General features: G+C 42.1%; 1 protein-coding gene across 1 annotated transcript; it reads right to left on the minus strand.

The window, feature by feature from the left end:
* Window positions 1-8,124: 8,124 nt before the first annotated feature.
* Window positions 8,125-24,280, minus strand: socs5b (suppressor of cytokine signaling 5b). Its single transcript, XM_039784277.1, has 2 exons — window positions 23,845-24,280; window positions 8,125-15,901 (listed from the first exon to the last, which is right to left on the minus strand). Exon 2 carries the CDS (start codon window positions 15,880-15,882, stop codon window positions 14,197-14,199), a length of 1,686 nt encoding a protein of 561 aa, XP_039640211.1. The 5' UTR covers window positions 15,883-15,901; window positions 23,845-24,280; the 3' UTR covers window positions 8,125-14,196.
* Window positions 24,281-25,338: the final 1,058 nt, after the last annotated feature.

Consider the following 25,338-nt stretch of genomic DNA (forward strand, 5'->3'; position numbering starts at 1 on the left):
GTATGTCAAAGAAGATCATTCAACGCCTCAGAAGCTCATATATTTGGTTTCTATCCCTGGAGCAGGGTTACATTGTGTCCTCGTTGCCAGACAAAATAAAACATGTCAGCAGCATGTAAACAGCGTATAGGGACTTGGAACCAGATCTGCCAGAGAAAATATGTCATCAACAAATTAACAAAACAAGTGAACCTTCTGCAACCTGGGTGGGTTGATCAGTGGTGTGACAGCTGTGTGAGTCACTGGGAAACAGTGAGAGAGGCTAGTGTGACAGTTAAGTTGTGATTTAGCCCCCCCACCCCCTCCTGCTCGTCCTAGAAGAAGAGGCCCTTGGGCCTGGATGAAGAGTCTCTGGGCTCTTTTATGGTCACCCTTAGCTGATTCACTCTTCTGGGAAAGGAAACCGCAAAAAAGCATCATCTCTCACTGCTTTGTCTTGACCCCCCCCCCTCATTCCCCTTTGTCTTTTTCTTTCTTGTAGTTTCGCTCCATGCCTTGCAGACACCATGACAGTAAAGGGGCAGAGCTGCTGGTGCTTTTCATTGTTCAGGCTGTAAAGGATCTTTTTTGCTGTTACAGTTTTTTTTAGCAAAGGATTAATTGCATCTTTAAGCACTGCCACAGAAGTGAGGATTTAGGAAAGGCAGTCATTTGGCTTTTCTGTTAGTTTAATGCTACGTTTACCCGTGGCCCGCTATTGTCATAAACAGACATTTTAACCTCTCCGTTTTCAAAAATAACATCGTGCACAGCTGTTAGTTTTCAGAAAAGTGTTCGTTTACACGTACCCGTGTAGATATGCCGTCAATGCAGCCAAGAGCATGCCAGACCTGTAGGTGGCAGTGTAACGAGAAGCTCAAGCCCACGTTAGCCAATCAGAATCCCGACAACAGCAACAACAGCAACCAATCACTTCCTCTTTCTCTCGGCTGCCTAAACCTCCGTTTGTCTCAGTTTACATGCAAACGAAGATCTGAAAAATCTCCACTCTGGCCGGAGTTTTTAGAAAGACTCGGTTTCAGAGGCGAATTCTCCGTTTGCGTGTAAACGAAGGGTACAAACGAAGGGAAATGTCTCCGTTTGTAAAAATAACCATGTATGTGAAAACAGGGTCTAAATCTGCTCTAATAAATACTTTGTCATGTGTCAGATGACTATGAGTATTGTGAAAGGTATCACTCAAAGCAATGAACCCACAGAGAATGATCACCCGGCTGTGTAATTCAGAGCTTTTTTTTAGCATCTTTCAGCTAATTGTTTTGGTTTTACGGCCTGCAACTTTACTGTTTTGGTTCAACCTTCTCGTCAGCATCAGCATCCCATTTGTAGTCTTGAATCGTACAAATGAGGATAACAGTGCACGCTTTCAACTTTAACTTTCAACTTCCTTTTTTACCCCGGAGGGCAACTGGTGTAACAGCAAGGCATAAATAACAATACATGAAAGAACATAGACATTAAATACAAGTGGGCAAGTCCAGTGGGCAAGCCCAACAGCAGTAGTCACTGGTGTCCGACTTTAATACCATCTAAAAAAGCAAGGCAGATCATTTGCAGCAGATGTTGATGATGTGACCATGTGATTACAAATACTCGCCATGTGGGAAGATGTTGCATTTATTGAACTGAGATATTTAGTGTAAAAAAAAAGAAGAAGAAAAAAATCATTCTGAACACAATCCTCTGTTTTGTGATCATTAGGAGCCAAAATCGTGATCGCGATTACAATTTTGATTAACTGCACAGCCCTATTTTCATCATCATCGTCATCATCATCATCATCATCATCATCATCATCATCATCATCATCAGGGAATCTGACCATATAGAGGCAGAAGGCAAAATCTGAAATCTAGAGTAAAGGGGGTGGTCACTGTTGGATAGGATGGCTTTAGCCTTCCTACTTATCTGTTAGGTCAGATAGTATACTGTGCTGTACACCCAAGATCTTGCTGTTCACTTCCACTATCCTGGATAGTGCATTTTTGGAGGCAGAACAACCAGTCCTGGGAAACATTCATGGTGTTGCACTCCGTTGTTCACATGCAAACCGATGGAAGTAGTTATGTGAGGAAATAAAAAGTGCAAACATTCTGCATAATCGTTAGTTAAATCGTTAAAAGTGGGCGTGCTTGTCAGATTATCTGTTTGGAAAAGTTACATTTCCGACGAAATAGGTTTTCAGATGCTGTTAGATGATCCAACAAGCACTTTGTTTGAAACTGAGGCTCATAGAGCCTGTTCCAAACATTTGAATGAATGAATGAAGAAATTTATTTCAGACATATCAAAAATAAACCAAACAAAACGTCAAAGAAATGTACAAATAAGTTAAATAAGCAACACATTTAATAAATAATAAGAAACCAACATAGACAAGTCTGAAAAGGAGTAGGAAGAAGTATAAACTTATTTAATCCTACCCCTTTTCCATAGCTCAGTAATTCATTGTAATAATTTATTTATTTTTATAAATGTTTCTCAATATAACTTCCCTTCCTGACCCTTAGTACTGTGAAACACTGCCATGTAACTATATACAATTTGATGTTTTGAATGTACAATCCATATACAGATATATATCGACATTCATACATACACGTACATACACACATATACATACATATACATTTACATACATACATACATATTAAATACACATACATACACTTCACATTAAAGTCAATTTAATTTATGTTGCTGCTTTCAAAAGTCGTGACATCTCTGAATCGACCCAATATGGTAAACTCAAAGTGTTTTTCTGTAAGGCAAAACTGTCCACTAACAGGGTTGTTAGGGACTGATTTATAATTATAGCATCGTATGTGGTATACCATTATGTGTGGTAACTTTACTATGCATTTTTATGTTTTTCTTCTGCCGCAATGTGGCTTGGTACCACTGGGTCTAGTTAACACAAAAGCAGGCACAGACCCTGTTATTTTTCTTCCGATATCTGCTGAAGAACTATTCAGTGGATTGGAGCGGCTAATTCATAATTCAATTAATTAAAGAGTGACCAGTATCCCCAATGCCAATGACCCAGGCGGTAGCCCGCCATAAGAAAATACAGCTCCACCACATATCCCATAGCTCTACCACAAGAACCCTTCGCTTGCCTGTCCCGCTGCCTCCATAATGGTGCACCAGCCACCGCAGAGGCCATAGCTCCAGCTCCAGGCCCCATAGCTCCTCCACCACACTGCCTCTGCCTGCACGGGGAATGAGGGATTAAATATATAATGCTCACATGTCAAATCTCCAACGCAAGAGAGGGAGCGAGGAGGAAGGAATTTGTCAGAACTCCATAAACACATACATGGATTCGGCTCCCGATGCCAGCGCTCCGAGCGAGGAGAACTTTCCGGAGGCTCGCTGAGCGACGGGGGAGGCCGAGGGTGAGAGTAAGCAGGGGCTGTTGAACGAGCCCAGGGTTTACGCAGAGGCCAGCCAAGCAGCAATGATACACTGCGCTGAAGGAGAAGGACACAGGGGAATGGGAGAGAAGAAAAGTGGTAGAAATGAGAGCAGAGAACAAGAATGAAAGAGAAAGAAGAGGATAGATTGGACATACTAAAACCCTGCAATCTGAGCTGGATAGGTTCAGAAATCAGAACATCCCCATGATATGTATGTATGTATGTATGTATATACATAGAAAGAGACTGAGATAGGATCATGGAGGGAGACGGTAATGGAGAAGGAGAAAGAGTGAAGGAGGGGGGGGGGAGGCAGAGGAATTAAAAGGACATGCCCACTGAAATTTTCCAGTCTCTCTGCCAACAGAGAGAACAAAAAAAAAAAAAAGGAGAGATCAGTCCAGATGCCGTTCACTGACTGTTCACATGTGGTCCAACAACTTCTCTGGAGCGGAGGGGTGTCGAAGAAGGAGGTTAAGCGTGGTTTGGGACATGGGGGTTATAAATGAGGGTTGGACTTTAATCAGATTATGTGAAGCAGAACCTGGACTCCATTAGGCTAGCAGATGTTGGACAGGTGGGGAGTCAATTTTCCAGGAGGTGTGTGTGTGTGTGTGTGTGTGGGGGGTGTGTGTGTGTGTGTGTGTGGGCGCGTGAGGTCACAAGGTGAAGCTACCGCTCACTGTAATCTATTTAGTAGCAAGGCAAGGCAAAGGTAGCCTGTGTAGCTGCGTCGACTCTTCTGCGATTGGCCCTGTTGCTCTTGGCTCAGTGGGTTGGAACTAAGAGGAGCAGCCTCCAGGCCCGGCCCTCCACAGCCCCTCTCGGCCACTGGAAGGTGAGCTCCGCAGTGGGTATAAAATACTGTCAGGCGGATATATTTCTGCAATGAAATATGGATGTAGGCCTTGTGTGAGCGCGCGCCTGCCTGTGTATGTGCATCCGCGTAGGGTTAAACGGGGGTCAACGCTCAACTTTGCCGCTACAGACTTGGCGGCACTCCAACGTTGGAGAAGCAACAGCAGTGTCTCTCACCCCGCTCTCTGTCCTATCCCTCTCGCTGGGCTCTCTTCCTCCGTCCTCGTCCTCTTCTTCTTGCCAGTGTTAACTGTAGCTTGCGTGCAGATCAAATGCAGGGAGCCATGTGGTGTGTATCTGTGTTGAGCTCTGGGCTTAGCACTGTGGGTGTGGGGAGAAATGTGGGCTCAGAGCAGGAGAAGTGAAGGAAATGAAAAGCCTAACTAGTTCACAAGTGAGACAGGAGTCAGATGAGACCAAGAAAATGTAACAGGAGGGAAGTTTCCCCCAAGCACTGCCAATGATTTCAGAAAAACGGGGCTATAAAGATGGCCTCATAGGTATTACTGGTATGCTAAAATGACAAAATAATACTGACCTGATTACGAAACATGTTGCAACTGAAAGAAATAGTTCAGCATTTTGGGAATTACGCTTATTTGCTTTCTTGCTGAGAGTTTGATGAGATAATCGCAACCACTCTCACATCTGTACACTAAACATGAAGCTTTAGCTAGCAGCCGGTTAGCCTAGCTTAGCATTAAGACTGGAAACAGCTAACCGAAGGTACTACCAGCCCCTCTAAACTGTCACCTCTCACTTATTTGCACCTTTTACGTATCTTTATCAAATCTGTACAAACCCCCACTGGCAGGTAACGACCCATTAAATCACCATTTGTCACTTTGTCAACAAAATGTGTTAATAAGTGAGCTCCGGAGATGCTGGTAGGTGGATTTTGTTATCTCTGACAGCGCTATAGGCTAGCTGTTTCGACTTGTTTCCAGTCTTTGCACTAAGCTAAGCTAACTGGCTGCTGGCTCTAGCTCTATACAGATGATACACAGATACATATGACTTCATGTCCGGGCATGCCTCTGTTCCACTAGCTTCTGTAACTCAGCATTTGTCTTACTTCTTCTTTGTTTCTTTCGGTTTCTCAGGTATACTCTCCATATTCCAAGACAAGACCCCAACAACGCTATTAGGTTGTTTTTAAAGAGAAATTACCATCCTTATCTAGATGGAGTGAACCACACAGGAAAGGTTATGTTCCGAGGCTGGATATTTCTTTTAGTTATTAATGATATTACAAATGTCAGTGGGATTTTGAATTTTGAATATTCTGATACAAAACCTTTTAGTTATTCAGTTATTAGAAGTTATTCAGGTCTCTATAACCAGAACCAAGCTAGCCGTTTCCCAGTTTCCATTTGTGCTAAGCTAAGCTAAGCTAAGCTAAAAGGCTGCTGGCATCATATTTAGCAGACAAAAATGATAGCGGTAAGCTATCGACCTTCTCATCTAACTCTTGGCACAAAAGTGAATGTGTATTTCCAAAAACGTTGAACTATTCCTGTACAGCATTCGACATTCATGAAATATTTAACTGCACCAAAACATTTTGCACTTTCCCACACACTTGAATGAAAAATGAAGCATGGAGAGTGCATTGCATGTGAGAACACTTATGTGGAACCAGGCTGTTTAAGTGCGTTAAATAAGTGTGTCTTACAAAAAAAACAAAAAAACATTGTATTTTTGTGTGAACCCTCATTATCAAATGACATAAAAACACAAAATAACATTCTTGGCATGGAGCAACAGACATCTTGAAAGCGGTGTGATAGTTCTCACCCTTGCCGTGTCTTTTGATGCTGCTGCCAAAAACAACTGCTTATTGCAGCTCAATGTGCCAACCGGAGATAGAGCAGCGCGTACATTGGAGGCCAGCACACTGGGCTGATAAGGAGGCGTCTCAGACAGAGCCGACTGGGCCACACAGATGAAATCTGGAGGGTTTGGCCTGCTGATAAACTGACAAGAACTTCATCATCTGCACTTTCATCCACCTCCTCTTCCTCCTCCTCCTCTGAGTGACCCACATCCAACTCTAGATTCCACAACTTATTGCTGGAGAGTTATTGCTTGGTTTCTATTATGGTGTGCCAGAGGGTTTAACAGGAAACTTGAGGGTATGTTTCGAGAGCATGGATACGAGTGTGCTGTAGTAAGTTTATGAGTTTGTTACACAGTTTTGTTGGTTTCTTGTCCTCTCTCTGAGCCCACAGAAAAGTTTCCTGCCCTGTATGGTAGCTTACCCCTCACCCTCTCCCTCCTTCTGGGTGAGCGTCAATTATTCATAAGCCTTGGGTAGCTAACTTGAAACCGATAACCCACATGCTATTTATACTTCATTTCAAATGAACAAATACTTAACTGTGAAGTTCCAGGCAGCTTGGTCGTGTCTGTCTGCATAGCTGCTGCTGAGCGGGCGGTTGTGTTGGGAAGAGCGCAGGGGTCATCTGTCCATGGGGGAGAAAGGCTGAACCAGCAGCTGCACATTATAGGTGAGGCTACACAACAGAAGATTAGAAGTACTACAAATGTAACACAAAAGAGATTTTCATTATCTTTCGGTGCTAGTTTTTGTATAAATGAATTGCAGTGCTCTAAATAAAAGCAGTTCATTTCATACCACCCCCATTGGATTTATTCCCATATTTTCTGTATCCTGTTAGTTACGGATGCAAAGACTCAATTTGTCAATCAGGTTAATCCAAACTTATTCAAATTTGGACCTAAAATAAACTCCCATTTGTAGACAGAAATAAATAAAAGAACAAGGAAGAATACATGGTTTTAAATATCAGATAATTTGAGGGCTTCTACCCATTTGTAGTTGATTTTTAAGTCTTTATATGTTGGCAGTGGAGTAATGTTTTTGTGTGTGGCATTTTTCTGGCAGGGTGTCATCCCACCATCCTCTGGGTCAGCATCTTATTAGTCTCGCTTTGCCAGACCTTCCGCCACAGCGCTGCGGAGGAGGGTCTGGCTAGTCCACACAGCATTCCGGGATTGGAGAAAAAGCGTTAGTTGCCTTTTTTTTGGGGTCCACATATTGAGATCCTGTTCTTCCAGGTAGGTGTCCCAGTGGGACCTGCAGTCCAAGTGACATTTCATCAACTTATAACAATCATTGCACATTAAGTTTTATATTTGGTAGTAGAGTAGATAAATCGATTAGTTGTCAACTCTTAAATTAATCGCCAACTGTTTTGATAGATTAATCCGTTTGAGTAATTTTTTTTAAGACAAAAGTAAAACTTATTTGATTCCAGCTTCTTAAATGTGAATAATTTCTAGTTTCTTCTCTCCTCTGTGACAGTAAACTGAATATCTTTTGAGTTGTGGACAAAACAAGATATTTGAGAATGTCATCTTGGGATTTTGGGAAACACTGATCCACATTATTCACCATTTTCTGACATTTTATAGACCAAACAACAAATCGAATAATCGAGAAAATAATCAACAGATTAATCGACTATGAAAATAATCGTTAGTTGCAGCCCTGTTTGGTAGCTCGTTTTAGTCAAGTGGCCTTATCAGCAGTGTTTTGTATTGGAATATTTTTATTTTAGCTGCAGGATGAGGGTCTACATCATTGGAATTTGCTTAACGTCACAATTCACAGACATCAAGGGACTGAACTGGACTATGATATTGAGGTCATTTTTAAGATAATTTTGCTATTTAAATTGTAAAAAAGAAATATATCGGGCAATATGTAGCTTTCATTATATTGAGTGTATGTTGTATTGCGTCATATTTTATAAAGTTATATTGCTTATTGAAAACACCCAAAGATAACATGATAAAGAAAAAATAAGAAACAAACTCAATATTATATCATGGGCCAGTGTGGATTACACTTAACAGTTTTATTTGGAATATTAAGACAATGAAGCATAAGCCAAGCACCAAGAGTGACAGCTACAAGTGTCGCATCATACGGCTCTTAAAAATGAACAGGTTATACTGGAAAACAACTGTTTTTTTTTTTTTCCTCTTTGAATGGTGAAGTAGATACACAGAACAGACAGTGAAATGTGAACATGATTAGGCCATTTACACGCTCCAAATCCTACCTGACAGCAAAAGGGGTGGGGTGGGGGAGGGGGAAGAAAAAAGAAAAAGCAAAGAAAAGCAGAGGAAAATGGAACTGCGATATTCGTCTGACGACAGCTTGGCCAGCCTGTGGCAGTGGCTGCAGCCCGGGACTCAAAAAGGGCTCTTGTGATAGGTCAGAACGAATAAGGCAGTCTGGGAACACGGCGGTGCAGCAGAGAAGACAACCCTTAGTTCCCATCATTGTCAAGTCCCGTTGCCTCGGCACCCACATCCACACAGCAACCAATGTGCACATACAGCATTAAAGTGACAGAGGATTGCAACCATTGTTACACTACACTCCATTGCATATTAGGGAGAAGTAATAATGAAAAATAATTCTTTCATACATATTTTTCTGTTTGCATATAGCACTTAACCCAGCTTTCTAAAATATATATATATATATATATATATATATATATATATATATATGGGAGCATGAAAAGAATGTTTAAAATATCTTTTGTTTTGTTTGTCCTCTTAAGAGCTGAAACCATGAGTCGTACCGAGGTGGGGTGGGGGGGTAGGAGTCCTTCATCATCATGGTGTTGAGGTCGTTTAGTGGGACATCTAGTGACACAACCAGCCCGTCTCTCTCATCCAGACCAGACCCAGTGGTTTCTTGCCACAACCGAGGCTCTCATAGTGCAGCTAAATAGTGTCATACTAAGGACAACGTAAGGTCAAAATAGTTCAATTCATGGCATTTTGTTTTTCTTAAGAATAGAATATACAAGTAAACACCGATCTTTGCTCTCCCTTTTTTTTTTTTTTTGGGATGGGGGGGTAACACAGAAAGGTGGTGCTGGCTAAATGTGGTCCATGTTTACACATCCCTGGCTTAGGGTGGGGTGGTGGAAGGGTGTGGATGTGTGTCAATACCTGGGGGTAGTGCAGGTGTCAGAAGAAGTGTGATAGTAAGTGTGTGCAAATGTATGTGTTCGAGACGGTTAATGCACCACAGAAGAATAAAACGTCTTTTCATCAGGCTCCTATAACGTAACTATCATTCATCATACATACAATGTTTGTTTTTTTCTCCCCCCCCCCCCTCCTAAATCTACAGGTTATATGGCAAACATGTGCTACGGTTAATGTCAGATATTTCCCATGGGGAAAACTGGGTTGAGAGGGTCCTGGGACTCTCATCGCAATGGGCCTGCCTGAGAAAAAGGGTGGGGTGGGGGGTGGGACAGGGGGCAGAGAGGCATCGTTCATAGGAGTCACTGTCATCACCCCTCACAGTCAACTCTGCATCCCCTCCGCTGGAACCCTCCGTGTGGCTCTGTCCATACACTAAACATACTTTCGCACAACACACGGGCATGCGCCGGGTCTGCGGCATGGTGGACAATTACAACTCCCATCGACACAGCTTACAATGCCTGAACGTAAGTGAAATATTTCAGGACCGCTGGCTTTTTCTTAACACTCACACGAGTCTCGCCATTTTGAGCTAAAACACAAAAAAGTGCTGTCCAGAAATATTTGGACAGTAGGGAATTTTTCATTTTTGGCTCTGTAGTGCAGCATATTGGTGATGAAAAAAGGTTAAAAGTGCCAACTCTCAGCTTTTAGGGTGTTCAGAACCAGATTTGATGTTTAGTGGGAATCCTAGCTCTTTTGGCAACACTATACTTGAAGGTATAAGAGTGACATGACACTGTCATGTCACTCTTATGTAGATACCTTCAAGTAAAGTATGTTTTTCATATGCAATTCACCAAGTTCAGTCCAAGCAGGCAAACAGTGATGCTTTACATTCAGACAAGAAAACCAATAAAGAATGTTCTAGACTGGCCAAGTCACCTGACCTCAGTACGACTGAGGGGGGGGGGGTTTACTTGCTTAAGACCAGTATGGCAAAAAAAAAAAAGACCAAAACAAGCAAGAATATAGATGACGGCAGTTACAGGCCTCGCAGAACATCACCATAGACAAAGTGTCTGCTCATGTTTAATACAGAAGTCAGCAGTGACTGATTGTTAAAGATGTTCAACCAAATACTAAGTGTGATGACTTAAGTTTAGGTTTAAAAGTGGGAGCCTTTGTACAAAAAGCAGCACATTCCTACCACGTTCACCCAATATGGATGCGAATAAAAAGCCTTAAATTGTCACTAAGGCCAACGGTCATTTCAAATCCAATATGCTGGAGTAAAGAGCCGACACAACTAAAAAAAATATATATATATATATATATATATATATAAAAAAATACGTGTGTCACTGTCCTAATACTTGCAGACTGCACTGTAGAACACAAATACACAATTAAAGTGCTATTTTACTTCAACAAATCCATCGCCCTCTCTGTGAGCAAGCCGTTGCCACAACAGGAAGCCACGGCTCTCTGTGAGCCAGCTCCATCTCTCCTCCTCCTGGCTCCTTAATGTTAACTTCAGCCTAACATTGCCCCAACAGGGTTAGGTGGAGAGTAGAGGGTAGGACAAACAGGCTTTAGTTCATTCTACACCACAGTCACCTCCACATCAGGCCAGTGATGTTAGGGATGTGGCCAGATGGAGAGAGAGAGCAGTTGGATACAATAATAAAAAAAGGCCTCCTTCAGCCACGCAGCAGCCATGAGGCAACACAGAGTGGCCCTTTTAGTACCCAGTAAATTTATAACCCAACATGGTAAAATTAGCCTGTGATTAGTGCCTGCAAGTGGGGTGGGGCACTGTAAGGAGTTGTATGCTATTGCTATGCAGTAGCATGATCGGCAGGTGACCGTGAGCATGATAATATGCTGTGCGCGTGTGTGGGTTTTCAAATAGATATCTATTTCTTTGACAGTGTGGATGCTAAAAAATCCTGAATTATGAAAGTGCACATACAAGCAACTCAAATGTCAAAACTCACTCCTGCCACTCTTAACACATACAAAGGATTAACATGCGATATTCAAGCTTTCTGAGAACAAAGTGCAGGGCAGTGGAAAACGTTTGGGAAGAAATGTCCGTTAAATTCTGATTAATTTTCAATGCAGCAATGCAGTGAGAAATAGGTCTTGTTTCCTGCCTGATAAACAAGTGTAAAAAAAAAAAAAAAAAAAAAAACGATAATGGTTTTGTAGAGAGGTTTTCAGTGTTGAATTTCAGGGTGTAGGTGTGAGCTTGACAGGGCCAGGTTCTCCCCTATGAAGTAATTAACAAAGAAGAGCAGAACTAACTTTCAGCAGTTTGTAAATCTGAAATATAATTTGGCGTTATTCTAACACCATTGAGCACATTTATAAGCTTTAGCCTACTACTTATTACACGTAGCTGTGTGCAAGCGCTTTGGTCACAGGCTCAGATATTCATGGGCAAAGAAACACGCTGACATTTGTTCATGATTCATCCTCACTGATGAGAACTCCCAAATAACCTTTAACATATGTGCGGGTTGATATACACACACAAACTAAAATATGAACTAGTTTGAGAACTTAAGCTTTCCAGTGATCATGATCTTGTGCGTTTTTCAGCTTTAATATTTTAGTTTTACACATTACCTGCTGGGTTTTCATCAGCATTTGTTAAAAAAACATGCTGTAAAAGAAACCACTCTGCCTTTCTCTAACCATCTCGTGTGTATTCATATACAACTACTACTACGAGTTAGAGCAAACACTGTTGCTGATGAATTTATTTAACTGCTAAAGGCTAACTTGGACAATGTCTTCAGAGGTTGAATCAAACAGTCAACTTTCATGCCCTCTCATTAGGATCTGTCAAGTTGCAGAGTACAACCTACACTTGGCTGGACATCGTTATCTTGAAATATGCTACAGTAGGGCTGGCATTGGACCCGCTAACAACCTAATACTACCATACAGGCCATAATGTGGCGAGAGACTAATGCATGCATTAGTGAGAGAGATGCGACTAATGTACAATGTATCAATTCAATAATCTGTCATAGCTTAACCAACATAGCACCACTGAAATTGAATTGGTTACAAAAACTTTAACGTGCACCATAAGTAGGTGAGCTTACAGCTCATGCACCTCTTCATTATTATTCTCTTCAGTCTCATTTGATGGCATCCGAGTGGACTGTGTTGAAGCACCTCCTGTTTCCGGTTTGGACTACAAAACAAGTGATTATGGAAAATAAAAGGTTATCTAAAAAAGGCACATAGGTTATACTTCTTTTCTCTTCACAATGAGAACACAAAAGAAATGACCGGCTAGCCAGCATTGCTTTTGTCCTAAGGAACACAACTAAAATCATTCAAATTACTGAACTAAAGCTCTCAAAGATATGCCAACCTCTCGAGAGTGTTGCAGGGAGTGTTGCCTCAGTTATAGGACTATAAAAGCAACCGGGCAATGAGGGAATTTGTTGGGGTTGAGAACCATATAGTTATAAAAGTTGTAAACTAAGTGGGGACGTCACCTCCAAGAAAAGGCTACATCACTTCTTTCCTGTTGGTGACACAGGGCTCTACATAAAAACAGCTCAACACATTTTAACATGGTTCTTGTTAAGTCTTTGAAGTATCATGAGAGATCCCATTTCTGATCATTGACTATATGTGGTCTCCCATGAAACGGCCCATTCTCAAACAAGCCTTAAGAGGGGATCAATTCACAGTCATGTTTAAAAAAGGGACACTGATGTTTTGAATTTTCATCTTCTGTCTTCACCTAAAGCTTGTCACACATGCCCTCAATTCCTCTGAAAAGACTTAGTTGCAAGTATCTAGTGAAGAAAAATGACCAACTGGGTTACACAGGGCAAAAGCTTTCTGTATACCAGATGCCACCAAAAGATACTAAATGAAGGACGCAGGTGTAAAACTAAAACACTATAAAGCCATAACACAATTCCATAAAAACACCAGACTGCTCAAATGTTACACTAGGGATGAAAATGAACTGTGTGCATAAGTGTATATGGCCAATGAAGACCATTGACTGACAGACTGCTGCAACAACTGTAACAATGGCAAGAATTGATAGGAGGGACAGATTGTAAGAAAATATTCTGTTTTGAAAGCAATGCCGCACTATGGGAATAAAGTTGACAAGTTCAGCTTGCTCACTAAATAGGACACAGTAGATAGAGTCATCATTCACCATTACTGCTTAAAAAGGAGAAACTACTGTTTTTTAAGGACTAATCTATAGTCCTTAGAAAGCACTTCATTTCCCTGATGTGCTGTCCTGAACTCTATGGACCCTCTTAGAATTTGTCCCTGGCTTAGCTCATGCCCATGCGTGCAAAGAGATAGCAAAGAATGTGCCTTATGTAGCTCTATCCATGGGCAAGCTCTGACTGCAATATGACAATAGCATCTCCAGATCACACACACCATCTTGCAAGGTGCTCCATTAGGTGCTTTGACAAGCTAAGGAAGAAGAAAAAAAAATAAAATAAAAAATAATATCTGAACTGTAAAATGTAGCCATGTGGGCCTAACTAGCAAATTGGGATGAATAGAGGAGGCATGCAGGCAGGTCTACAGGCAGGGTGATATTGTGGGATCAGGCAGACATTTAGCACAAAGCAGGAGAGAAAAGACACAAAGCACTGATATTTGTGCCTTTCCTTCCCGTCAAAACAACCTGTTCAACACAAAAACATGTGCTTGCCAGACAGCGTTATACTGAATATAATCATATGTTTTTTCTGTGATGTAAGTAATAACTAAAACAAAGATTAGAATGAATCTTGTATAGCTTGTTACAACTGAATTCCATCCCCCACCAGAAAGAGGTCCATGTCACTATAGCCTCTAATTGGCTGACGAGGAATTTATTAAGTTCTGTAATCCTCCTGCAGTGTGTATACAGGCAATGGAGAAGCCCACCCTATTTGACCTTGAATGGCGGTTCCCTCTCCAGCCAGCGAACTCGTACTTTCTGTTTATAGTGATACTCCTTGAGGAAGTCCTGCAGGGCAGGGGGCAGCGGCAGAGAGCCTATACCATCGTAAGTGGTCCAGCGGCAGATGGCAGCTCGTGCCAGGTGCTGCAGGCCAAAGGGAAAGGTCCGATGGAGAGGCGCAGTAAGCAGCGGTTCAAAAAACATGCAGGCGCTGGGGTCCTTGTAGTGTTCCAGCAGTCCTGTGACGGTGGAAGAGTGGAAAACACAAGGGTCGTGAGCATCAAAGCTGAAGTTGTGGTTCCACTGCTCGATGCGGGCGTGCAGCGAGCGGTTGTAACGGCGGAAGCTAACGGAGAAGAGGTAGTCCTCCTGGGCTGAGTCACGCAGCAGGAAGGTGCCCTCTGGCCGCCCATCCAGCAGCGCCTCAGCCTCGTAGCGGTCCATCACGCCCCAGTAGCAGGGCAGAGCGGTGATCTGCAATAGGTCCGGCACCAGGCAGTGGATATAGTCTATCTGAGTGTGAACCTTCCAGGGCCCAGGTTGCTGCCGGCTCAGGTGACCGTCCCCAGAGGCGTGCCTCTGCTTGGGCCTCCTGGCCTGCAGACAGAGGGTGGTGGAATCCTCCTCAGAGTCACAGTCCTGGGCCGACGCCGCAGCCCCCAACACCTGCCCACAGGCCCCTGACGACCCAGCACCCGCAGAGCTGCCAGCCCCTGAGGCCCGGCCTTCCCCAGAGGCCTCTCCCATGCCAGGAGCCATCTTTGGTCCCAGTTTGTGGAGAGAGGAGCCCGGCACGGAGGCCTCCAGGGTGTGGATCTGTGCATTAGGTGGTGGGTCCACACCTTCCTCGATGCTAAGTCTGCGGCGCTCACGCAGACGCTCCTCCTCATCCTCAGGAGAGGGCTGGGCCGGGTCAAAGGCATCCAGCAGGGCAGTGGAGGAATGCGGGCTGACCGGCGCCGTGTGTTGCTTGATCAAGTGCCACTTGTGAGCAAGGTCTGAGCCTGGTGGGAAGGGGCAGGTCTCCAGCATGAGCTCCGTCAGGTGAATCTTACGTTTGGACATGACAGGGTTCTTAGATGAGCGGGAGCGTCTGCGAGCAGGGAGGGGTAAGCATAGCCCCACTGTATCGCTTAGCCGCTGGCGCAAAGACCGAGCGGTCAGACTGCGTCCTCCAGATACAGAGTCGCTCATCTCCTGAATGGAGCTGACTCCATAACGCCTGTCCCTACGGTTTCCACTCCCCCGTAAGCGCCCAGACCGCCTATCTGCCTCCAGAGAGCTCTGGGTTTTGGTGGAACACGAGTGTTTTTTCTTGCCCCCCCATGGAGCATGCCGGGAATAGGAGTCTCTCCGGGCCAGGGGAACACCCCCTGATCTCCCCCGCACATCCTCAGTGTCCTTGTCGATTGTAATCTCTACTATCTGAGGGCTGTCCGACACACAGTTGTGATGGCGGCGTCCTGCTGGTGCCATTGGCACTGGCAGGAGGCTCCGTGATGGGCTGGAGGCTCCTGGTGCCTGAGCCTCACCTGAGCTGCCTCCTTGGCCAAGATCCACCACACAGTGGACGGCATTGGCCTCAACCCTGCTTTCACTTGAACCGTTGTTGTGAAAGAGTGTCTGGCATTTGCTCTTCAGGTTGCTCCACATGTTGCCCACTTTCTTCATCAATAGGAGCCCCTGGGACCTGAAGATAACAGGAGACAAAACTGATAAGTCACAGGTGGAAAATCTCGCAACAGCGATGGCGCCTAGATTTAAGACCGAGGCTACATAAAGAATGTCCTACATTTAAATTTCCCAGACTACTGTGTATCTAGTAATTTGACATGGTGATGAGTATAACAGGGCCAAAGTGTCTGAGAGGTGGGTGAGCTTGAGTAGTTGGAACAGCAGAGTTAAGAGTTGCCAGGCAGACGTGCAGAGACACAAGGCCACAGCTATAAATGAACCCAGGATCTGCTCACAGCTGATCTGCTGGTATGTACTGTATTACAGAGCCAGTCTAGACCTGACCAAAAAGTTTCCCAGTTACTGCAGCAGATAGGACACGTACATGCACACTGTCGTTGCCGTTGATTTATCACTCTACTAGAATTTGACAGGGATTTGGAAGTAGTAGCACCAAATCGCGTTCCAATGGTGCAATTTTTTACAGCGAGCAAAGTCACCAAGTAGGAGGTTTATTAGGGTACACATGTTGGTCTTTCCAGTAAATTCAAATCACTGCAGCAAACAGTGAGCTACTTGAATAACTTGCCAATACGCAAAATATCCAAAACCAAACACTTTGCAAGTCTTCACGTTCACGTTTTAGCTCTTTGTTGCTAAAAAGGGAATTATACAACTGTGTTTGGACATTAATCACTTAAAGAATATTGTAACTGATAACATTATCCAACATTGACTTTATCCATTAGTACAAGCAGATCATTATAGAGAGTCAGAACATGGCAAGAGATTATGGCTTTGCACAGTCAGCTGTGATAGAGGAGTTCTTTGATGCACAGGAAACCAGAACGGTCTTTAGCACATGACTGATTAAGTTGATTTGCTGAGGGCAGTTCCAAGGCTATTACTAAGAAACTCATGACGTCAGTGTCATCCCCCTTATCGACTTGTTTTGTACTCACAAAACATGTCTCTCCGATTGTCAGTCATTCAATGTTTGAGCCTGTATGCACCACATACAAAAACAGCCTGCAATAAATGTGTTGTTATGAAATAATTATCTTATTCACAGTTGCGCTACATCACCAAATGTGACATAACTCATTCACTGTAGTTTATCTCCTGTTCTGTACTCCATGTGCATCTGCACAATAAGCCTGAGTAAGTGCTGTGCATTGTCTGGTCCGTTGGACGTCTTCCGTTCATTCTCTCAAAGGATACAGCATCTGACTGAGCTCCCAATCTGATCACCACTGGCTTGAGATGGAGCTCAAGCGATGAAACTAGACTTCCAACAAACAACATCCAAAGCAAAGCATCCAAATGCCTTAACACTAAATGCCAATTCAGCAAAACCGTTTTAAAAGTGTTAAGAATTTCCCTGTAGTTCCCACAGTAACATCTGTAAGCTGCAACTTAGTTAATTACACTAAATTTGATTACAAAATTGTCATTTTTGATGCATATAAACTTGTTTTTGTTTTCTCCTGCATTGAAAATACAGCAAGATGAAATTCCTTATATTATAAATATGCTTTATTTAAGAGTGTTGTTACTGCTGTTGCGATCACTTTTAGTGTCAGTAGCTATGTTTCCATCCACACGTTTTTATGCAAAATTAAGTGATATCGAATAAAAAATGCCTTATGGAATTTCCATACGATTGATAGCCAGCCCTTTCTATTGACCACATCCCTGCAGCCTTCAGCAGGGGGGTCTAATCGGGACCTGAGTACGGTCTATTGTGCCATACACCGATGGCACAAGGTGTGCTCTATACAGTAGTTATGCAGCGAGATCTCATGTGCCCTATCCACTCCAGGTAGGCAGCCTATATAGGCCTATACCTTTGCATCAGGCTTGTTCGTATGGCATTGCACATGCCGTAAACACACGGTCGTCTTGGTGACCCCAAACATTTCGCCTACCACTCTGTACTCTGCGCATGTAGCGAGTTTGTAGAGCACAATGGCGATACGCTTCTCGGTTGGCACCGGAGGACCATGGCTTATCTGGGTCAAGGGACGGGACAGTAAAATTACACAACAGGTCAAATCTGAAAATTCTAACACCAAAGGGTTTCCGTGAAGTGTCTGTAAACCACGATCTTCCAGAACAGTTTGGAGCGCTCTCGTACCCACACCACAAGCCGCCTTGGTTGTCGTCGGGCATTTACGTGCATCGGCATCATCTTGGTATGTCGCTATCAGCTGGCACATAAGCACTAATACAACTTCTGCAATTACTACTCATATGTAGGTAGACGGCGCAATCTTTTTTGTCTAGCAAAACTTTGTTCGCAAAGGTTTGCTTGAACGTTGTGCGATTCAGTGCGAAAATGATTGGAAACACCATAAAATGGCTCAAATCATCAGTATGTGACATCATTACGCACAGGTTTTTATTTGCTTTAAAGCCCCATGTGTTTTTTTTTTAACCGAACTTCAGATAATTCAATTGACAAGTGGATGGAAACTTAGCTTGAGTTACGGTATGCTGAATCTCATCTCCTACCAAAAAGCAGTCAGACTTTTAGTAATTAAAAGATTGGACATATTTGTAATCAGTCCAAAAGTACAAAATGGGTGTTTGATCGATCATTTATAACTGTAGTCGTCCTATATCATTCCCTTTTTTTATATTATTGTCAAATGGTCAGTGCCGCATTGATGCATTTCAAGGAGTGCAGCTTTCAAATGCATTTGTTAAGGAAAAAATAAAATAGGTGCCCAGATGACACATTGTCATCTGTAAATCCTTACACTATGACCCCAAGGTGATAAAAATTGTGGGACACCGAGCAATCGTAAAAGCAGTCGTCACTAGGGCTGGGCGATAGGGAGAAAAATCTGATATCAGGATATTCTTGACCAAATACCTCGATATCGATATTGCGGCGATATTCTAGTGTTGACAATTGGTGCTCTAACAAAATATCTTCACATTTCCATTTTAAATAAACAATCATCAGTAATGTGGACATAATGTCTAAGTGGGGGAAAAGGGAAATAATAGAACAGCTAGAACTGTCTGGTAAGTTCAGAAAAGTACATAACTTTAGTGTAATGCAACCTTTAAAAAACAGTAAAACACTTATGTCATATCACGATATTATGATATCCAAAATCTAAGACGATATCTAGTCTCATATCACGATATCGATATAATATCGATATATGGCCCAGCCCTAGTCGTCACCATGAAGTGCTGCAGGTAAGAGGAGCTGACATCAGCTTGGGTGAACTCAAACCTGCAACACGTCATCAAGGTAAGCAACATCTTTCACTGTGCCATTCCTGTTGTATGGTACTGAGCCCACAGCACGGGCTCTGATCATAGTTCCTAACATCATGGCAAGTGTCCATACTGTATGGAACTTCAGCTGTCCTAGGGATGCACAAATAATGTTGTGCCAACTGAACTTGAATAAGCTAATGTTATTCAAGATGCAACTTAACTAGAGCTGCAACAACTAGTCAATTAATCAATCAGGCAATTTGAAGGAAATTAATAATTATAAACATTAATCTGTAGGATGTGGTGGTGGATTTTTCATTGTTTTCTGATGATTTATAAATCAAACAATTAATGAAAAAATAATTGGCAAATTAACTCATAATGAAATAAATCATTAGTTTCAGCCCTATTCTTAACCATTCCTAGTAAACTCCTTCAAGTTATAAATTAGTTTAAGGGCTCCAACCAAAGGTTCTTACTACAGCCACAAGACAGCTGAGTGAGGATTTAAATTTCTTAAAATATAGTCCTATAAGTACGAGTCAATAGAGACAATATGCTTCTTAGTCATTGTTATTATAAGTGCGTACCAATAAAATTTTATAAACCATCTAGGGCTGCACGATTTGGAGAAAAAGTCATATTGGGATTACAATTACAATACTGTGATTACAATATAATAGTAGCATGAGTTTACTTGATTATCAAGGAACAAGTTACAACAATTTTGAAATGTGTATTTTTTTTACTTTAACATACAAAGAAAGAAATACATACAAACAAAAATGTGCAATGCTTTTTTAAATAACTTAATATTTTAGAAAATTCTTATTAAATTACATTTTGTATGCCCTTATAAACGATGACATTCAAGATGGGTGCAATATAACAATACCATCATAATAACTAGTGATTAAGTTACAAAATATACTTTGTACATCTGTTGTCTGCATGTTCTAACCCCTCTACACTTCAGTTACTCACGTGACCATACAGGACACATGGGCTACTGCCTAAACAAACTGACTGGTCACTAGTCAGCTTCTTAAGACACGGTGGCTTCATCTGTTAATGCGGTCGGTAAAGTGAAGGGTGTTACAACGTGGAAACTGCAGTGTACACAGAGTGTCACGCACACCTTTTTGTTTACTTAAAAATCGTGCAATTTTTGCTGTTTATAATCACACCGAGTGACATCGGGATTGCGACCGTCTAGAACTAAAATCTGCTAAACTAAAACTAAAGCAGTGCCTCTCTACTGCAATACCACACGACGCACATTGACTGTAGTGTTACTCAAGTTAAACAAGTATGATGTCAATATAGTGGCTCAATGGCATACATTGACAATTCCATGTGAAATCCTTTGGGCTCAAGCTGCCCAACTTATACAGGCAATCAAAGGTTTCATCAAAAAGAAGCAACATGGCTGAACATTTACTTGAACCATTTGTCCAGCCAATTCGATTTTAAAAAGAAATACATTCAAAACAACGGATTCTCATCCATCAAGGTTTTTGTTGGCGCACGTCTTACCAGCTGCAACCTTAATTTGCCAGCATTTGTCTTGATTCCGTAACTGTACAGACAACAAACAATGATCTATGAACTAAAACTGTGTGTTCACATCCTGCTGTCTTCCCTCCACAACAAACCAGACTTGTGAAGCTAATGTAGGGCCGCACGATAGGACCTAAAATCTAAATCACGATTAATTGCACATTATACCTCGATAACTATAAATGAACGATAATTACATTTTTTTGTGATTCGACGATGGACACTGCGTCTTTACATTTTTTTTGAACAAACTTTTAAAAAACGTCTTTTGCATGATAAAAATGTATATAGGCTATACAATCTATTTCATAACTGCTAATTAACTTGTTAGTCCCAACTTTTGAACCTGCAAGTTGCGTTTTAAGCTCCTCTTTTTTTTCTGCTTGTGGAGAGTTCCGTGACACATGAAACTATATTGATGAGGACCGGCGAGTTAAACCAGCCGTCTGAGAGCGTACCAGGCAGACACACAGCTGGCAACTTGCAGGTGGAGGCACTGGAGACAGGCTGGGACATACACACCGCAGGCCGCTGTGGACTTGTGTCCGGATCGGTTTCAGGAAAGTGGCTGCATGTGTCCGACAATGCACAAAACATCAATGCTGGTACAAGCCTACAGTTGTCCGCAGACACGGAGTGCGGAAAGTTTGTCACTCAGAGCCTCCTGGACGGGTGGACTGAGACTACATTTCCTGCTTGTCGGTCAACAGTTAATGATCGGTTAATATTTAATTGTGCTTTCTTTTGGAAGGCTGGCTGCCAAAAATCGCCACTTACTAGCTAATTAATTAGCCTGAGTTAAACGCTAGCTATCAGTAAACAGAAGGTAGTGGCTGGTGTCTGGTCTGTGCACCAGTGTGTGTGTCTGTGCGCGTCGGCCCGTGACTGGCCATTGTTAATATTGGACCACACACACACACACACACACACACACACACACACACACGAGAAAGCAGGTCTATCAACAGAAATAAAATTATCTAAATCATCGTCATGGTAAAGAAAAAATATATATACGTCGATAACAGCTTCAGAATTTCGATAATAAATTTTCAAATAATCGTCCAGCCCTAGGCTAATGTTATATCAGCTACATCTTCAGAGGCTGGATTCTCCATCCGGGTTGATTTGTTAATCCCTCAGTTTGCTAATCTCAAAAAAAAAAAAAAAAAAAAAAAAAAAAAAAAAAAAAAAATTTACTTACATTCATGTTACATATAACATTAAACACATTATATATAGGCAATAAATGAAAAATGTAAAAACATGCTAGCTAGCATACCCCCCACATGCTGGATCACACTAGATAAAACAAACACACACACACACACACACACACACACACACACACACACACACACACACACACACACACACACACACACACACACACACACACACACACACACACACACACACACACACACACACACACACACACACACACACACACACACACACCTTAATCTGTGCCCCCGTTTGGTTCCATTCCATTCTTATTAGACAGTAAAGAAACTCTTGGAGCTATCCAAAGCAGACAACAGTGGTACTAGTAATCAGATTTGCTACAATCATTTATGCAACATTATAACCTATAAATTCAATGTTATGGCTATAGCAGGACACACAACACTATGGCATCTCATATTGCAGATGTCCACCTAAAATGTACTCTGCTCAGCTAATACAAGATTAATTATTTGAAACTGTAATCGTCCTATATAATTCTCTACGACTGTTGCCATTGATAACATGGCCACGCCAATAGTCCGATCCAGTCCACAACCATTTAAAACCGCCCTGAAACAGAACTAGGCTACTTCTGCTCTCCGGCAGCCCAACACACCCATTCTCCTGGGATCATACTGATCTAAGAGAGGGCTGTAGAGAAGACAAGATTTAGGGAGGACGCCTTCTCTGCTCAGACCGGTTAATGAGATATTTGCAGCGTTTTGTGTTCTGAAAAGGTATCTGGGATGGCAGAAAGCCACACAGGGTCTGTAAATTACACTCTCTTTTCCTATCCTTCCTATCATACAAAACTCAGCTAATATTTAAAGTTTAATTAGATATGTTATAGCAAACGATCCAGTTTTTTCCTCCACAGAATGCATTTTTGGCACACAAAAAAATAAACCTTTTAAATAGAGGCAGAATGTGCACAGAAAAGGATTCCTCTGCAACTAAATATTGCATTGTTGTTTAGCAGTGCATTACATAATGCATTCTTTATAATTACTCTGCTCTTTGTTAGTATGTTGTGCTCAGTAATTAATACGATACAACACTGATTGTACTTCACTTAATCAAAAAGCATTCAAGTCAGATAGAAAACTAAGTAGGCTAACCCACATTAGTCAAGTAAAATTAACTGGAAGAACATCTTAAATTGTATTTTAAGACAAAAGCTCTTTAGAGATGATACTAGCTACAGAAGCCATCCCTACAATACCAAAACTGACCTTGTTTGAATACAGATTGACGTGGGCAGTATTGAGTAAAGTTTATTATATTAGCTAGCATTTACTAACGGTTGCTTGACACATTATAGATACGTTACACCACTAACTTGGCTAATGTAAAGAGAAAACACAGAACTATCGAGCTATATCGTTATATTAGCCGGTATATAGAAATGGTTGGAAGGCCTTTACGCTTCTGGAGGCCCCACTTTTCCCTGGTCCGAGCCAAGTCAGCGGACTTGCTAACACGTTAACTGTTAACCATCCACAGCCAGTCCCAATACACCGCTAAATACAGCTAGCTACAGCCGCGAAGATAACGTTATCAAGGCTCATATTTGCCAAGTTGGCTTTGGTGACTTCGGTAAAATGTGTAATATTTTTCAGAAACACATTTGAAACAAATAATAAGCTATCTTAACGCTAAATGCACACCGTTTCGCTAACTTGCGGTTCAGGCTTGCGAGCTGTCAAAAATGCTAACTGTTAGCATTTCCTAGAATGGGAGTTTCTAGCGTTTTAGTTAGCTTTGGCTAACCAGCCAGCTAGCGGAGTTAGCGTTTTAGCTTGTGAAAAAGCGACAAAAAATAAAATGAAAAAAATCACAAATAGATCCAGTGGTGCTGTGTTGCTTGAATATGCTGAGTAGACAAATGGGACATGTAAAAGTAGTGGTTTGTTTCTCGAATTTATATCTTACCCTCGTGCCTTTTGAAAGCTCTATTCAACAGCTCTCTTTGTCTGCAGAAAATGGCTATTAAGAGAAGTCAGGCATACATCCCCCTTGCGGACCACAGTGTCGGATGAAAGCACTAAAGGTACGCGGATACTTGATGGTATCATCCCGAATAGTTTAATAATAAATCGCTAAATACTAATCCAAATGATTTAAAAAGCTAAATGATTCTCTAGGCGCCGCGAGAACCCGTTCTTCACCATGGTGGGGGTCTTCTTTTCTGCCGTGGTCGCTGCTGCTCTAGCAGCCAATATGACGGCGGTCTCAGCAGACAGAGAGCCGGAGAGGCGGACGGTGTTAAGCGTGAGGGAAGTCCGGGAACACGACTGACAGCGGCTCAGTCCAATGGAGGAAAGGGAAAAGACGGCTACTTCCGACGGAGCACGCGGATAGGGAATGCCCCGGTGCTGGCTCCAGCGTGATGGGCGTCTCGTGTCACCAATAAACGAGAGAGGAGGATGAGGCTCTCCACTGGCAGCTACTTGGAAACGTGGAGTGGTGAAGTGATGCTGGTGGTGTTAAGGCCAGCTAGGCCGGACCAATGACTCTAATGATGTCATCCAGGTAGGAGAACCAGGAGCAATTGGTTCTGCATTAGAAGTGAGTGGAACCCCAGAATGAAGAAAACGCAGTTTGATTTCACAATATGTTTTCTTCTTCTAGAGATTCAAAAGGAAAGAATGTATCAGAATAACTACAAACAATGCTCTCACTTAATGCTCCCCATCCTCCTTTTATCATCATACCCAAGGCTGGATTACCAGTTGGGCTCTGGGTCTCCAAAACTCTGGAGCCCCTGAAAGCTCTGGGCTTACTGTTTGTCAAGTAGTTTCTAGCCTAGTAATTTAATTGAAAATGTGTTAGGGAGTATTATGTAGGCTACCTCTAAAGCACAATATTAACCAATATGATAAGAGCCATTAGACACAGGCCTAATGTTGAGGAAGGTCAATGTGTCAACATCTAGTTTTAAAACCGTATTATTTCAGTTGTGTGCCCTTTAATGTTTCAAAGTCCAAAATAAATAGTATTTAATCAAATTACCACACAGAAAACCTGGGGCCAGGTAATATTCCAGCATAGAAAAACTTTAGACATTGCAGAGACAGTGGAAGGAAAGGGGGTTATATGGGTCCTAGTAGCTACATGTTAGCAGTTTAATCTGGCCATCATCATACCTGTAAACTTTCCTTGCAATGTTAATTAAATAACAGAGCAAAGTCGTTTATCTATGCAGAAAAACTAAACAAGTAATACATGCATTTATTTGTGGAAATGGTAGGATGGTAATACAGACACCCTCTTAAGACCCCAAGTGCTGTAGAATTAGATAAGGCATTTTTATAGCACAGACCAGGCCATTTGGCTAATGCTTGCATTTTTTTACCCATGTATAATCATGTGTTTTATTAATTTGCACTGTCCTCTTCTTAAATCAAATGAATTAAATGGAATTGA

The sequence above is a fragment of the Perca fluviatilis genome, chromosome 19 (assembly GCF_010015445.1).
Source record: "Perca fluviatilis chromosome 19, GENO_Pfluv_1.0, whole genome shotgun sequence".
Taxonomy (NCBI): Eukaryota; Metazoa; Chordata; class Actinopteri; order Perciformes; family Percidae; genus Perca; species Perca fluviatilis.

Coding starts and splice junctions, on each gene's coding strand:
- socs5b (XM_039784277.1), bottom strand. CDS start 15,882: ATGAAGAAAGTGGGCAACATGTGGAGCAACCTGAAGAGCAAATGCCAG.